This window comes from Anabrus simplex, chromosome 7, assembly GCF_040414725.1.
Source record: "Anabrus simplex isolate iqAnaSimp1 chromosome 7, ASM4041472v1, whole genome shotgun sequence".
Taxonomy (NCBI): domain Eukaryota; kingdom Metazoa; phylum Arthropoda; class Insecta; order Orthoptera; family Tettigoniidae; genus Anabrus; species Anabrus simplex.
The window spans coordinates 109,407,795-109,422,500 of NC_090271.1; the positions used below are offsets into that span (position 1 = coordinate 109,407,795).

General features: G+C 37.1%; 1 protein-coding gene across 1 annotated transcript in view; it reads right to left on the bottom strand.

Annotated features, from left to right (window-relative positions):
* Positions 1–14,706, bottom strand: part of LOC136876941 (cilia- and flagella-associated protein 206) — a 94,228-nt gene that overhangs the window by 11,899 nt on the left and 67,623 nt on the right. Inside the window, exon 8 of the mRNA XM_067150706.2 lies at positions 14,608–14,706. This exon is cut by the window's right edge and continues 50 nt beyond it. Coding sequence (XP_067006807.2) covers positions 14,608–14,706 — 99 coding nt within the window. The remainder of the gene's footprint in view (positions 1–14,607) is intronic.

The window sequence follows — 14,706 nt, forward strand, 5'->3', positions numbered from 1 at the left end:
CTCTTTTAAGGGATTGTTCGGGCTTTGCAGTCCTTCCAGTACTTCTTCAGATGCTCCAATCTTCGTGCCCTTTTTTCTCGGTTGAAAATATGCTTATTGTTGGTTTGTTTTGTGTAAGGGTAAAGCGGAGGTTTGTATTCTTGAGTTTTGTATTCAATTTTATCTTATTTATGGTGTCTTCTGTTGTAAGGCCTATCCTTCCAATCCTCTCTTACTTCTCTGATCCATTTACATCCTGTTGTGGTATTTTTTGAGACAAGATTGTGTTTTACTAGTTGTACTAGTTGTTTCAGAAGTCTCGAATCCTGCATCCTCATATGTCCAAAGAATCCCAGTCTCTTCTTACGCATAGTATCTGTAATGGGTTCTAGCTCTTTGTACATGACTTTTGTTTGGCATTATCCGCCACTGTCCATCTTTCTGGTATTTTTTGTTGATGTAGGTTCTTCCAATCCTCCTTTCAATTTTCTGAAGTCTGTCAGTCTTTGATTCAGGTGAAAAAGTGTCCCTGCTGCGTATGTACCTTCCGGTTTTATAACTGTGTTGTAGTGTTTTATTTTTGCATTTCTTCTTCTTCTTCTTCTTTTATGACCACATAGGATCACTTTAGTCAGTCCGTCGTTCAGGTCTCTTTGAAGGGATTATTCGGGCTTTGCGGTCCTCCCAGTACTTCTTCAGACGCTCCGATTTTCGTGCCCTTTCCTCAGTTGAAAATGTGCGTGTTGTTGGTTTGTTTTGTGTAAGGGTAAAGCGGAGGTTTGTATTCTTGAGTTTTGTATTCAATTTTATCTTATTTGTGGTGTCTTCTGTTGTAAGGCTTATTTCCTTCAGATCCTCTCTTACTTCTCTGATCCATTTACATCCTGTTGTGGTATTTTTTGAGACGAGATTGTGTTGTACTAGTTGTTTCAGAAGTCTCGAGTCCTGCATCCTCATGATATGTCCAAAGAATCCCAGTCTCCTCTTACGCATAGTATCTGTAATGGGTTCTAGCTCTTTGTACATGACTTTGTTAGGTATTAACCGCCACTGTCCATCTTTCTGGTATTTTTTGTTGATGCAGGTTCTTCCAATCCTCCTTTCAATTTTCTGAAGTCTGTCAGTCTTTGATTGTTTATTCAGGTAAAAGAGTGTTTCTGCTGCATATGTAGCGTCCGGTTTTATAACTCTGTTGTAGTGTTTTATTTTTGTATTTATTGAAAGACATTTCTTTTTGTAGATATCCCATGTTAATTTTTGTGCTTTAGCTAATCTATTTGTTCTTACTTGGATTGAGATTTTTTCATTTAAATTATGTGTTATTACTTCTCCAAGATATTTAAACTGAGTTACTATTTTGATTTTATTACCATTTATGGTGACTTCTTTTAGCTGTGTTGGTTTTTGGGGCATAATTTCTGTTTTTTCAAATGATATTTTGAGGCCAATTTTATTTGCAATGTTTTGAAGTTCTGATATCTGGGTTTTTGCTTCTTTTATGTCCACTGCTAGTAATGCTAAATCGTCAGCAAAACCCAGGCAATTTGTTTTGATTTTTCGGCCAATCTTTATTTTGGGGGGACATTTTCTAAACCATTCCCTCATTACCATTTCTAGAGCACAGTTAAATAATAGTGGTGAGAGCCCATCTCCCTGCCGTAGTCCCATGTTCATTTTTGTGCTTTAGCTAATCTATTTGTTCTTGTTTGGATTGAGATTTTTTTTTTTTCATTTAGGTCACGTGTTATTCCTTCTCCAAGATATTTAAATTGAGTTACTATTTTGATTTTATTAACATTTATGGTAAATTCTTTTAGTTGTGTTAGTTTTTTTGGGCATAATTTCTGTTTTTTCAAAATAGAAAATGGTTCCATGGCTAAATGGTTCGTGTTATGGCCCTTGTTCTGGGGGTCTTGGGTTCGATTCTCAGGTGGGTCGGGGATTTTAACCTTAATTGGTTAATTTGGATGACTCGGGGGCTGGGTGTGTGTACCTTCTTCATCATCAGAACTCATAACAGGTAGGGCCCCATCCTCATAGACGTGCAGGTCACCTATACGGCATCAACTCGAAAGACCTACACCAGGCCTCTTCGGAGGCCACACACCATTATATGTTAGGGCTATGGGGAATGGGTAAAATTGCAGATGAAATATTGCTTGAATACACAATCCTACTTTTGTTCCTGCTGTTAAATCCTTTCACATTCACAGAACAAAAGTAGCAATCCGTACTGTGCTCTGTGGGTTGTCGCTACACCATTGGAATTTTAAATAACACTGTTTGCTCACCATTCAACCACTGCTGTAGCTGCTCTATACAGGGTCCTACAAGCCTTATTTGGTGCCCACAGCTTGTCTTGGTTTCCCAGTTTGATGCCGAAATATGCCTTTGTCATGATCTTGGTTATTTTATGCCTCTGTTTTATTGGCACAAAACTTCCACACACATAACAGAATGTATCTAGACTGTTCTTACAACTAAAGTGTGACTGGTTGATAGGGGTTCTATAAAAAGACTAGCACAATATTTCACTCACGTATAGGACACTTTAGGAAGACAAAAATCTCTTTTCACTAGCAAACGAAGTACAAGTCAAACTGTGGAACATAAAGCACTGCAACAGAATGGCGCCACTCAGCAAAACCTGCTATTGTTGTCAGCTCTGGGCTGTGATCGTGATTATAAAGGGTTTCCAGATGGCTGCAAGCGATTGCATTAATAAATGAATCCAGAAATCTTATTTAAAACAACTTCTAACAAAATGTGCTTTTCATAAGTACCGTACAGCATGTGTATGAAAGTTTCTTGTTAAATCCTTTTGTTCTTAATTGCTAAGGAAATAAATCTCCATATAGGGTACATTCCTAATTAAATCATTACAGATGGGCATCCTTTGGGTAGTGGGCTAAGGCACTTTCTAGACAGCTGATTCTCTCTCACTGGTAGCTGGTATTTAATGTATCATGCAATGTAACAAAAGGTTCTATTGAAGCCAACTCTAAGGACCATATTTATAAAATTCAAGGGCATATCTTCAAGTATACAGCCACTGCTTTGCAATAATATCTATGAAACACACAGAGGTTAACATCAGAAGTGCCCGAAAGTGTTGAATAACATTTGGACAATGTGATCACCTTAAGTCTCGAAGACCAAATACTCTCGCAAGTTTTCATATTCAGACAATCTAAATATCAATATGCCCCAACTTTTATATATACAGTAAACCTTCACTATTTTGGACTTTACAAATAAGGAATTAGGAATTTGTGACTATTTGGATTGCTTTCAATTGGTAGAAGCTGTAGTGAAGTTAAAACTACAACCCTTTAAAATACATGGAATAAATTTTTGTACAATAAAGAAACAGTGTTTGGTCTTGGAAATAGAAGATTCAGATTTCCAGGGCATGTTTGGAGCTGCAATCATGGAGGATGTTCATAACTGGCTGGATAAAGATATATGAAGATTTTGGCTACCAAATCCTGACTGAAGATGTTATAGCAGATAAGACACAATGTTTACACAATTTATGTAGAATACAATACAATACAATGGATTTATTTGTCTGGTAAGATTAAGGCCATCAAGCCCTCTCTTCCATCCAACCAGAAAATACAGTATCTATATGTGCAAAATTAAAATAAATAGACTTACACTTGAAACATCTTGCAACTACTAAACAATACAATATTATGATAAAGAGCAATAATAAGAAATAAAAAATAGGAAAATGATGATGATGATTTACACAATTATGACATGATTACCTCATTTCTATTAACCTCGATAATAACAGTGAGATTATATAAAATCTATAGTTTGAGGAAGGCTAAATCTACAATATTTCCATAACATACGAATAACAATTTAGGACTTCATCTATTACTTAGTAGGTAGTGGTGACAAAGTTGCCTAAAACTAGCAGCTTACAAAGTATACATTACACAATGGATTGACAAATTAGTGTTCATGTGTGAGCTATACAACTTGAAGTAAACTGATCTTTATAATCAGAATTTGACACTGTCAAACAACATGCAACACAGTTCCATATGTTTCACATATTTTATATAGTTTTCTGAATAATGCGGTCATCAATGTGCAAGTCTTGCACAATTGAGGGAGTCAGTGGAATAAGGGCGCATCGCAACCAGTGGTCGAATTTCAGTTCTGTACAGCATAGGTAATGGAGCCATCTTCTGTCAGGACTTCTATAAGCGAAATTATAAGCTCTCATCCATCTCTGTAATTGGCTTGATGTTCGGTGCTCGAGGAACCATACCTACATTTTTTGTCAACTTCTGCAATACCTTTGGGCTGAATAGAGATTTCATCTATAACATCGCGATTACCACACTCAAGAAGTCCATCATGATCTTCAAGAACCATGCTTGCGGACCTCAAATAAATGTTTGACATGCTTCACTCGATTGCCTACACTTAACATCATACGATCACATTATCTACTTTAACCATACCCATTAATGTTGTTAAGGTATTCTTTGTCTTTGGGCAACCTGCAGCTGTTGCAGGAAGATTGTATAATAATGGCCTTAACATTTGGAATTCTGTAAAATCTAACATAACCCATTATTTTTCTCAAAAGTTAATCTGGTTGGGGTGGGACCTTGATCCACTGAATCCCTTAATTGTAACATACATAATAATAAGAAAATAGAAGATAGTTTCTGAAAACTTTGTCACTCCAACTCATGAAACCACACTTGAAAGAAAGGGCAAAAATACCTACTCTCTCATCAGATCTGAAAGTATTTTTGAAGAAAATACACAGAAATATCCCAGGAAAGAAGGAAACTAGGATGTTGTTCAATTTGTGACTGACAACAGAACAAATGTACATGCAAAATATGCAATACATGTACCCAGTTTATTTTCAGTGAACACAGTGCCACAGTTGTAGAATGTGAACATTGCTGTTATTTGCCTGACTAGCTTTAATTGTCAATAAAGCCAATGTTAAATGTAAAAATCATCATCATCATCATCTGTTTACCCTCCAGGTTCGGCTTTTCCCTCGGACTCAGCGAGGGATCCCACCTCTACCGCCTCAAGGGCAGTGTCCTGGAGCTGCAGACTCTTGGTCGGAGGATACAACTGGGGAGAATGACCAGTACCTCGCCCAGGCGGCCTCACCTGCTACGCTGGACAGGGGCCTTGTGGAGGGATGGGGGAGATTGGAAGGGATAGACAAGGAAGAGGGAAGGAAGCGGCCGTGGCCTTAAGTTAGGTACCATCCCGGCCAAATGTAAAAATATCACCTTAAATTTCACAAAAGTCAAGATGAAGATTTATGTAGGTAGTTCTCTTCCCTGACCTTTCACTATTGTTATTTTGTTTCATTGTTTTCCAAATACGTACATTCCTCATCACCAGATGGTTCATTCCAAGCTATGTGTTAAGTGTCGTGCTGTTATGCTCTCCTCCCACACTATCTCACATTATTATCATCCTCTGGTTTTTTTCCCACACATTTTCTTTCTGTTCTTCAGCTCTGTTCTATTCTATCTCAGGTGTCTTTCATTGCACTTTATTTTATTTTATCATTTTCTATTTATTCTCCACCACATTCATCCCTGATTCATCTGATGACCTCTCTGTTACTTCTCATGCACACACAGTGTGACAGGAACATCTTAATTGGAGCTTACTGGTGTCGTCACCAAGGTGTAAAGTTCAGATATTGCTTTGATGGGGGACTATTCAATCTGGCTAGACTTCGCTCCCAAAAGCTTACTAAAATTTCCTCTGTTACGGAATTGCAATATGCAGATGATGCTGCCACACCTGCTCTCACACCTGAGAAGCTGCAACAGTCAGTCAGTTGTTTCAAGAATGTTTGTGATTGTATTGGTCTCTCCATTAACATTCAGAAAACCAAAGTACACAGCTTTCAATATCTCCATTTGGATACTCCACTGGATGTTGATTCCCATAGGGAACCTGAAATATTTGTCCTGAATGAGTAAATTTATACAATACATACCAAGATCATGGTTTATCATGCTGTTGTCATATCAACACTGCTTTATGGTTGTGAAACTTGGACCCTCTACCGACAGGATATCAAAAAGCTAGAGACCGAGCTCGATAGCTGCAGTCGCTTAAGTGCGGCCAGTATCCAGTATTCGGGAGATAGTAGGTTCGAACCCCACTGTCGGCAGCCCTGAAAATGGTTTTCCGTGGTTTCCCATTTTCACACCAGGCAAATGCTGGGGCTGTACCTTAATTAAGGCCACGGCCGCTTCCTTCCAAATCCTAGGCCTTTCCTGTTCCATCGTCGCCATAAGACCTATCTGTGTCGGTGCGACGTAAAACATGTAGCAGCAGCAAAAAGCTAGAGCGCTTCCGTCTGCAGAAACTTAGATTCATCTTAAACGTCAAATGGCGCCCAGCTGTGAGCTTGCCTTGCATCCAAGAGATAGTGGGTTTGAACCCCACTGCTGGCAGCCCTGAAGATGATTTTCTATGGTTTTCCATTTTCACACTAGACAAATGCTGAGACTGTACCTTAATTAAGGCCACGGCCGCTTCCTTCCCACTCCTAGGCTTTTCCCATCCCATCGTCACCGTAAGACCTATCTGTGTCAGTGTGACATAAAACAAAATGTAAAAAAAAAAATCAAATGGGAGGACCATGTCACCAACCTTGCAGTTCTTGAGAAAGTGCATTACTATAAGCATTGAGGCTACCCATACTTGGCAACCGTCTCAGATGGATAGGGCACATCCGTAGCATGAGTGAAACCAGGCTTTCTCGTTAACTCCTGTATGGTGAACTCTGCTCCGGCACAAGAATTCATGGAGCCCCTTCGAGGTGTTTCAAAGATCAGCTAAAGCATAAGAGCTAGAATTATATCCTGGGATATGTTTGCTGAGAATTGTACACTTTGGTGCCACACTGTTTCTACAACAGTTACGATATTTGAAGAGGAATGACGATGACATGAAGAGGATAAACACCAAGCACGGAAGCTCCATCAAGCTCAGCCCCGCCCTCCCCCCAACCATTCCATGTGATCTGTGTGAACATATGTTTCGTGCCATGATTGGGCTACTAAGTCATATGAAACAAATTCACAAAGCATTGTGAGTGTGAAAATGTAAACTGCTAAAGAATATGTTTACTCGGATACGAGTTGCAGCTGACGACGATGTAAGGTTAACTGGATATAAGAGGTGACTAGAACTAGTGAAGTACTGAAATTTACCTATGGTAATAAAGATATTTACAAAGAGATGCTAAAGTTGAAAAATTGGAAAGCAGTTGGAATTGATAAGATTTCTAGGAATACATTCAAGGCAATGGGTTGAGATAAAGTGCTGTATCCAAAATATTTATCTGATTGCTGTTTGTATAAAGGGGCTATACCAAATGAATGGGGAAAAGAAATGAAAAGCTGATAAACATAAAGCAGATACAGTAAAACCTTGTTAAGACGTTTCTGCAAACGACAAGGAAAAAGAACGTGTTAAGCGAGAAAACGTGTTACTGAACACACAAATAAAAATGATCCAACAGGGATATGGAAACACTAGGCAGGATTTTTTCCAATATGATGGCATTTTACGTCATGTATCTGCAGGTACAGTGAAAAATATATCTACTATTTCTAAAGATGAGAAGAAAATATTAAAAGGCATGAAAAACATGAGAGAACAAATGTGAAAAATATTTTCTTCTGGGGATTATAAAATAGCAGTGCACTGAAAGATGTGAAAGAACCAGACAACAAAAATATGAAAACATTTGCCATGAAAATATCAAGTATTATTGCAGACCACACTCCTTCTAAAACAAATGGTAGTAGAAGCCTTTTATTTTGGACCAGTAGGTTAAACATTATTTTCTGGTCACACTCTTAGACGATGAATTTGAGGTTACACTCGACCATGTATGACTGCGACTTTGGCCACCATTTTGAAACCGACAAAACTTTGATTTGACCAACTCGAATGATCAAGTCGAAACTTAAAGGTGTGAGTTTCACACTCCTCTGTATGCTTAAAGATGCGGGTGCCAGTCCACTTTTGGATATATTTTAATTTTGTCTTCTTTAGTAAGGAATTTCATAACTTTTTCTGAATCCATAACTAGGCTGCCACAAGACAAATATGCACCACGCTAGTCAACTTCAGACGATTCTTCCTAATCTAGATATAGACTACAGGTGACAAATATAAGCTACACTTCACTGTACCACTCAACACATAATAAATTTCTAATTTCTGAATGGAATGCGAAATACAAGCACAAACAGGCTCGCTGCATTATTCAGCAATTTTTCTGCTAACCGGCAAGCAAAACCAACATTCCTGTGGCTAACAGCTTGCTTTTGAAAGGTGAAACTTATCCTGTGAAGTTCAGGAATTAAAGGCTTTTTCCCATTATCACACAACTGTAGCGAGGGTTCTTTCTTACCCGAATTGGAAATCATGTTCCTTTTACAATATTATCTTCAAAGTTCTTCAGATGATTTTTCTTCCAGATGATAATCAGTTGTTCTTTGTTCCATGTTTAGGAGTCTGCCATCTACGAGTACACATACGCTGCCTTTGGTAGCAACTTTGGTAGCCACCAAGATAGTTGTCAAGACCAGGGGCCAGGAAAAATGTGATTGTACTAATTGGTAATAACAAAAATTTGTGACGCAATAAGTGAGGTATTTTTCATATAGATTTAATACTATGAGAATTGGGACTTTGAATTTACAATGTGCTGAGCGAGAAAACGTGTTAATTGGGAACGCACTAACAAGGTTTCACTGTAATTATAGACCAGTCAATTTAACAAGTGTTGCTTGTAAGCTCTGGGAAAGCATTATTTCCAATTATATTAGATACCAGTACTTTTGCAAAATACTAACTGGTTTCAAAATTGACTTTCAACCTATTAGGTCATGTTACGTACATTTAATATGTGTTGAAGAGATGTTAAGTATAGAATAAACATGGCCAACCAGACACTTGTTTATGTACAGTGGTATTTATATTTAGTTCTTTTTTCTGTTATACAACAAATGTACGTTAAATTTATATTTTTCGTGTGCAATATTTGCTCTTTAGCTTTGGTACGGTTGAATGAAACTCAAGTGTATTTTTGTGTGCCTTGTTTTATTGTTTTGGATAGGCCAGCATTTGTAGCTCTTTGGTCATTTTTATTTTCTCATTAATACCACCTACAGTTTTCATATAGAAGTGTTTGGACCTAGATATGGGTAGTTTTACAATTTGTGTTACGCTTCATAGTTTCAAGTGTGCGTATAAGTTTATAGAGTTTATTGTCAACAGGTTTTTGATAATTTCATGTGAAATTGTATATGGTATTGTTTTACTGTTTCGGTGTGAAATATATTTGAGACATAAGATGTATAGTCCGCGCACCTTTTAGCAATATTTCTTTGCGCAGGGTTGAGGAGTAAGGAGGGAGCTTTCCCGGTTCCGAAAATACTGCCAACTGAATGGCAATGAAATCTGAATTGAATAGGTAATATGATCGATCGATATGAATTTTCTAAACCTTTATTATCTTAAGCCAATAACTGTGTCATATACACATTATATAACATTATATAACATTTCTCCATGCGAATCTTGTTCCTAGCATGAATTCTATATTTTGGCTTTGCTGTGTAAACAACAACAGTACTAGTACGTAAAGTGTACACCAGATGTCGCACAGCGATGCATAAGCGATTCATAGTTTGTGTTTCAAAGGTTGCCAGTACAAATCTTGAAGATACCCGAGGTCGACCAATTCAGCACTAGGGTGTCCATGTATCACTAAAAGGTGCGCGTACTATACTTTGTTTTGTTTTTATATAATACCTTATTTATATTTTAAGTTTTTTCAACACACTGGCACAAAATAAAGAAATAAATAAAAATTAATTTTTTGCCTCATAATTGCATTCTTTCATGAATGGGTCGATAATTAATTGTACAGCATAAGGGTCAAGGAATCAGTGGTGTAACTGTTATGACGGATGTATGGAAAGCTTATTTACCATCTGATTTTCATATGTACTGTAACTCATGTTTGAAATACTTTGTCTATTGGGCAACCTCTGTCTAGATGAAACTGAGTAGCATATGCTATTGAAAATAAATATAGAAATAAGGAGGTTAATACAGTATTGGGTGGCATGAAAGGCTTCATCAAATCAATCTATCGGCTGATGATCCAAACAATACATATCAACCTGAAGGTAAATCTAGAATCACAAAAAATTTAGAAACATTCCAGAAGAGCACCTTTTCTCAAACTTTCTCAGTCTGAGAACCAGTTAAAAGTCGAAAACTATCATCAGGATCATAAAATAAAGTCATGCTTGTAATATATATACTGTATATGTTGGATTATAGAATTTTACTAGCATGTAAAATGTAGTCAAAACTATTCTCAGGTTTCTTTATTGTCAAATCTGGTCAAAGACAATCTCTCTGACCTTTCAGCATGATTGCACAATCCTTAATAATGGCATGTAACCTATTTGCATAGTATAAGTAAGATTGTTCATTGTAATTAGTTGTAATTGAGCTCCAATTGCCCAAGAAACTTGCATTCTCTGTGAGGTACAAAAAAAATGACAACACAAGGTATCTCTTAAATGGGAGGAACCTACTACTTATTATGAGTTAGAAAGGTGACTGGCCTCAAACTTTCCGTACTGCTGGTGATGTGTTGAAGGTTTCTGGAACTTGACACCTATCCAAGGACTGAACATACTGGATGTTTTCTGTTATGATTATACTTCATAGCATCAGGTTCTTTAAGTGGTTGAAGTGGTTAAGAATTTCATAACAATTGATTTTGCCAAATAAGTTACATGAACGATTACCTACATAGGAAGAAAGTAATTCATCATCATCTTCTTAGTATTTGTCCCGCAATGGAGCAGGGCCTGTTGTTTTACAAGCCAATCTCCACTTGGTTCTATTAAGGGCATCATTTGAAACAAGATGAACAGTAAATACTAGTGATGAAAATGAAAACCTACAACCTTCTTTCCAGTCAATGACCGGGTCAGGGATGGGATGAATGAAGCCTCCAACTTGCGGCAAGGATAGGGTGTGCCGGCTGCCGAGGCCTGTCGCACTCCTCTGGGGCAATGATTAATGACTGACAGATGAAATGAAATGATATTGGAGAGTGTTGCTGGAACAAAAGATGACAGGGAAAACTGGAGTCTCGGAGAAAAACCTGTCCCGCCTCTGCTTTGTCCAGCACAAATCTCACATGGAGTGACCGGGATTTGAACCACAGTATCCAGCGGTTAGAGGCTAGCGCACTACCACCTGAGCGACAGAGGCTCATTAAATACTAGTAAATACTATAAATTCATTTTAAAATGTTAAAGTTATTTTTATGATACTTTAAATTTCAGTTAAATTACATCTTACGTTTACTTTAAATTATATTAAACTTACTTTTAATTTTAAGTAGTTATAGTGCCCAATATCTTATGTTTATGCAGGTTTGGCATAATAGCAGGCTTCATAGCCTGAGCCCCGCCATGTACAGAAAGAAAGAAAGAAAGAAAGAAAGAAAGAAAGAAAGAAATAGTGCATAGATGATCAAGCCAGTGTTTCCCGGGCCGATCACGTGGTGTCAACTTTTTACGTAGAAAGCAATTATTACAAAATTTTAAAAAATTAAAGAATATTATCATTAAAGCTTAGGATATCTGTGATTAAGGGGGGATGTAACCGACGAGGGGTCAAAAAATCAAAATTTTGAAAAATATTTTTTCCGTATGTATGGTCTTATATATATATTGTGTGAAAGTTTCAAGCTCATAACTCAACTAGAAGTATTTTTAAAAATAATTTATATATGATGTTGCATACATATAGCCACACTCCATTTTATGTCATTCAATAATCTTATATTTATTATATTCTACTCACTGGTCATAAAATTATTTTTCTCTATGGAACATCTCCATAGATGTGTTCTCTTTGGAATATGATGTGTAGTTTTGGCACTAGGTAGCAGTGTGTTTTGTTTTGGAATCTTCCATGCTACAGATGTGTTGATATTTAGGCCTACATGAGGTTTTGTTGAAGTGTGATCTTTTTTCTGCACTTGTGATTGTGAAGTAATTATTAAACATGCCAAGAGTCAAATCCTGTTTCAAGAAACAGAAATTCAAGGGCAATGTTCATACAAGGAAGGTAATTCAGCCATCAGAACTGTCAGCTCAAGAACATAACCTATCAACTTCATTTACAAAACTTCGCTCTGACTTTCGTGGCCAGGTACAAGTTGAAGGTGAACAGTTTTCTACCTCTGGATATAGACTGATTGATCTGAAATTGTTGTCACAGGCTATTAGTGCTTCATGTGTGTCTGTGAATTGTAAGAATTCAATGTGTCTCAGTGTTGTAGAAGAGAAGAGAGTAGGTTTAGCTTGTGAACTGACAATTTTTTGTGAATTGTGCAGTAACAGGTCATCATTTGAGACATCTTCAAAGACATCCTCTGGTATTTATGACTGTAATTATAGATTAACTTATGGTATGAGATGTATAGGGAAAGGTAGGGAAGCTTGTAATATATTTTGTGGTGTGATGAATATGCCACCACCCATTGCAAGGTTTGATAAAAATAACCAAACATATTTTGAAAGATGTCAGTGATGTGGCCAAGGAAAGCATGGCAGTGGCTGTGAAACAAATTGTAAAAGACAGAGAAATTGAACTAAAGGTGTTGGAGGAGAACACTGAGGTTCCAACAGATCTCTGTGTTTCAGTTGATGGTTCATGGATGAAGCGTGGGCACACTTCTCTCTATGGAGTGTCATCCATAATCAGCATTGACTCAGGGAAAGTTATAGATGTTGAGACAATGTCTAAATATTGTCATGAGTGTTCTGTTAGGAAGAAACTAGAAAATACTGAATTAGAGAATGAATGGCAAGAAAAACACTCTCATGTTTGTTACAAAAATTACAGTGGATCAAGTGGTGGTATGGAGCCAGCTTCTGTAGTGAAAATGTTCTGTCGCTCACAAAATATGTATGGTGTTAGATATACTTACTACCTAGGTGATGGTGATTCTAAATCTTTTAAAATCTGTAGTTGACAGTAAACCATATGACTGTGAGGTGACCAAGTTAGAATGTGTGGGCCATGTCCAGAAACGAGTTGGATCCAGGCTGCGTCGTTTACTGAAGGAAAGTAAAGGCCAAAAATTAGAAGATGGGAAACCACTTGGTGGGAGAGGGAGACTTACCCAGAAGAAAATAGACTCTTTTCAGGTTTATTATGGAAAGGCAATTAGAGAAAACAACAGCAGTGTTGATGCTATGAAAACTGCTGTTTGGGCTACCTTTTTCCACAAAATATCCACTGACAAAAATCCAGTGCACAATCTGTGTCCAAAGGAAGGGTGGTGCAAGTACAACAGAGATATCCATACCTATAGGCACAATAATTCACTTCCAGAGGCTGTGATGCTAGCCATCAAGCCCATATTTAGGTCTCTTGCTGATCCAGAACTCCTGAAACGTTGTTTGCATGGCAAAACTCAGAACAATAATGAGAGTTTTAATAATCTGGTTTGGTTGAGATGCCCTAAAACAACATTTTGTGGTTTGAAGGTGTTGAATATAGCAGTGTATGATGCTGTTCTGTATTTTAATGAAGGGAACATGGGTAGAATTGAAGTCCTAAAGAGGGCTGGAATGGATCCTGGTGTTTTCACTACACACTCCCTCCAAGAAATTGACCAGCGAAGGATTGACAAGGCAGAGGTATCACAAACTCATCTGGAAAAACAGAGCAAAATGGAGAAAAGGTCCAGAAGGAGAGCACGAGAAGATGAAGATGAAGACCAGGGTTATCATTGTGGTAGCTTTTGAGAGGCAAAGTACCTCAGATGTGAGTAACAGTACATTACCAACTTTCAAGTGTTGTTTTCTCGACTTCAATATTTTCATCGCAAAGGTACAATTTTCTCTGAAATCCCAAGAATTAAAGTACTGAAATTTTTAGACACTGTTTATTGAGTGACAGTACACATATTTATGAAGAATTATGCTTCTATCTAATCATTTGTTCAATCTGCAAGCATTTACATTGATTTTTTTACTATCGTTTACAACATCCTAAATTCAAATTACCATAAAAAATACATTTCTGATTGTATTTCCATAATACTTCACAAAGTTAGAGATAATGTCATGTACATAAAAGTGTAATAAAATCAACCCAGAGTATTTTGCAGTTTTGTTTTAAAGTGTACCTAAACAAGGGGAAGTAACAAACTTTTTAAACAGACTGTACTGGTGCCATTTTTATAACATAGATAGTTATTGTTTGTTGTGTAATAGCCCAATCATTTATAATTAACTATGAAAAGTTTCGTCTTTTTATGTCTTATATTGTGGACTCAGTGAACTTTTAAATCCAGCAATGCATTCTCGGTTACATCCCCCCTTAAAACAGCTAAGTCACTTATCTGTTCCACAGTATTTACAGGAATTTTAGAATTTAATTTATAGCTAAAGAGCATTTTACATTTCCTTTTAGAAAAGCAGATTAACATGGATTTTTCCCAATTAAGCTGTAAACAAGAGAAAGTTGAGTAGAGTCCATTACTTTTCAGGTTCGTTTCCAAAATAAGCTGCTGCTTCTGGAGAGGAGAATGCATAGTATTTGCCATCCCAGTGACACACTCCCATATTTGGATTCCCAGGT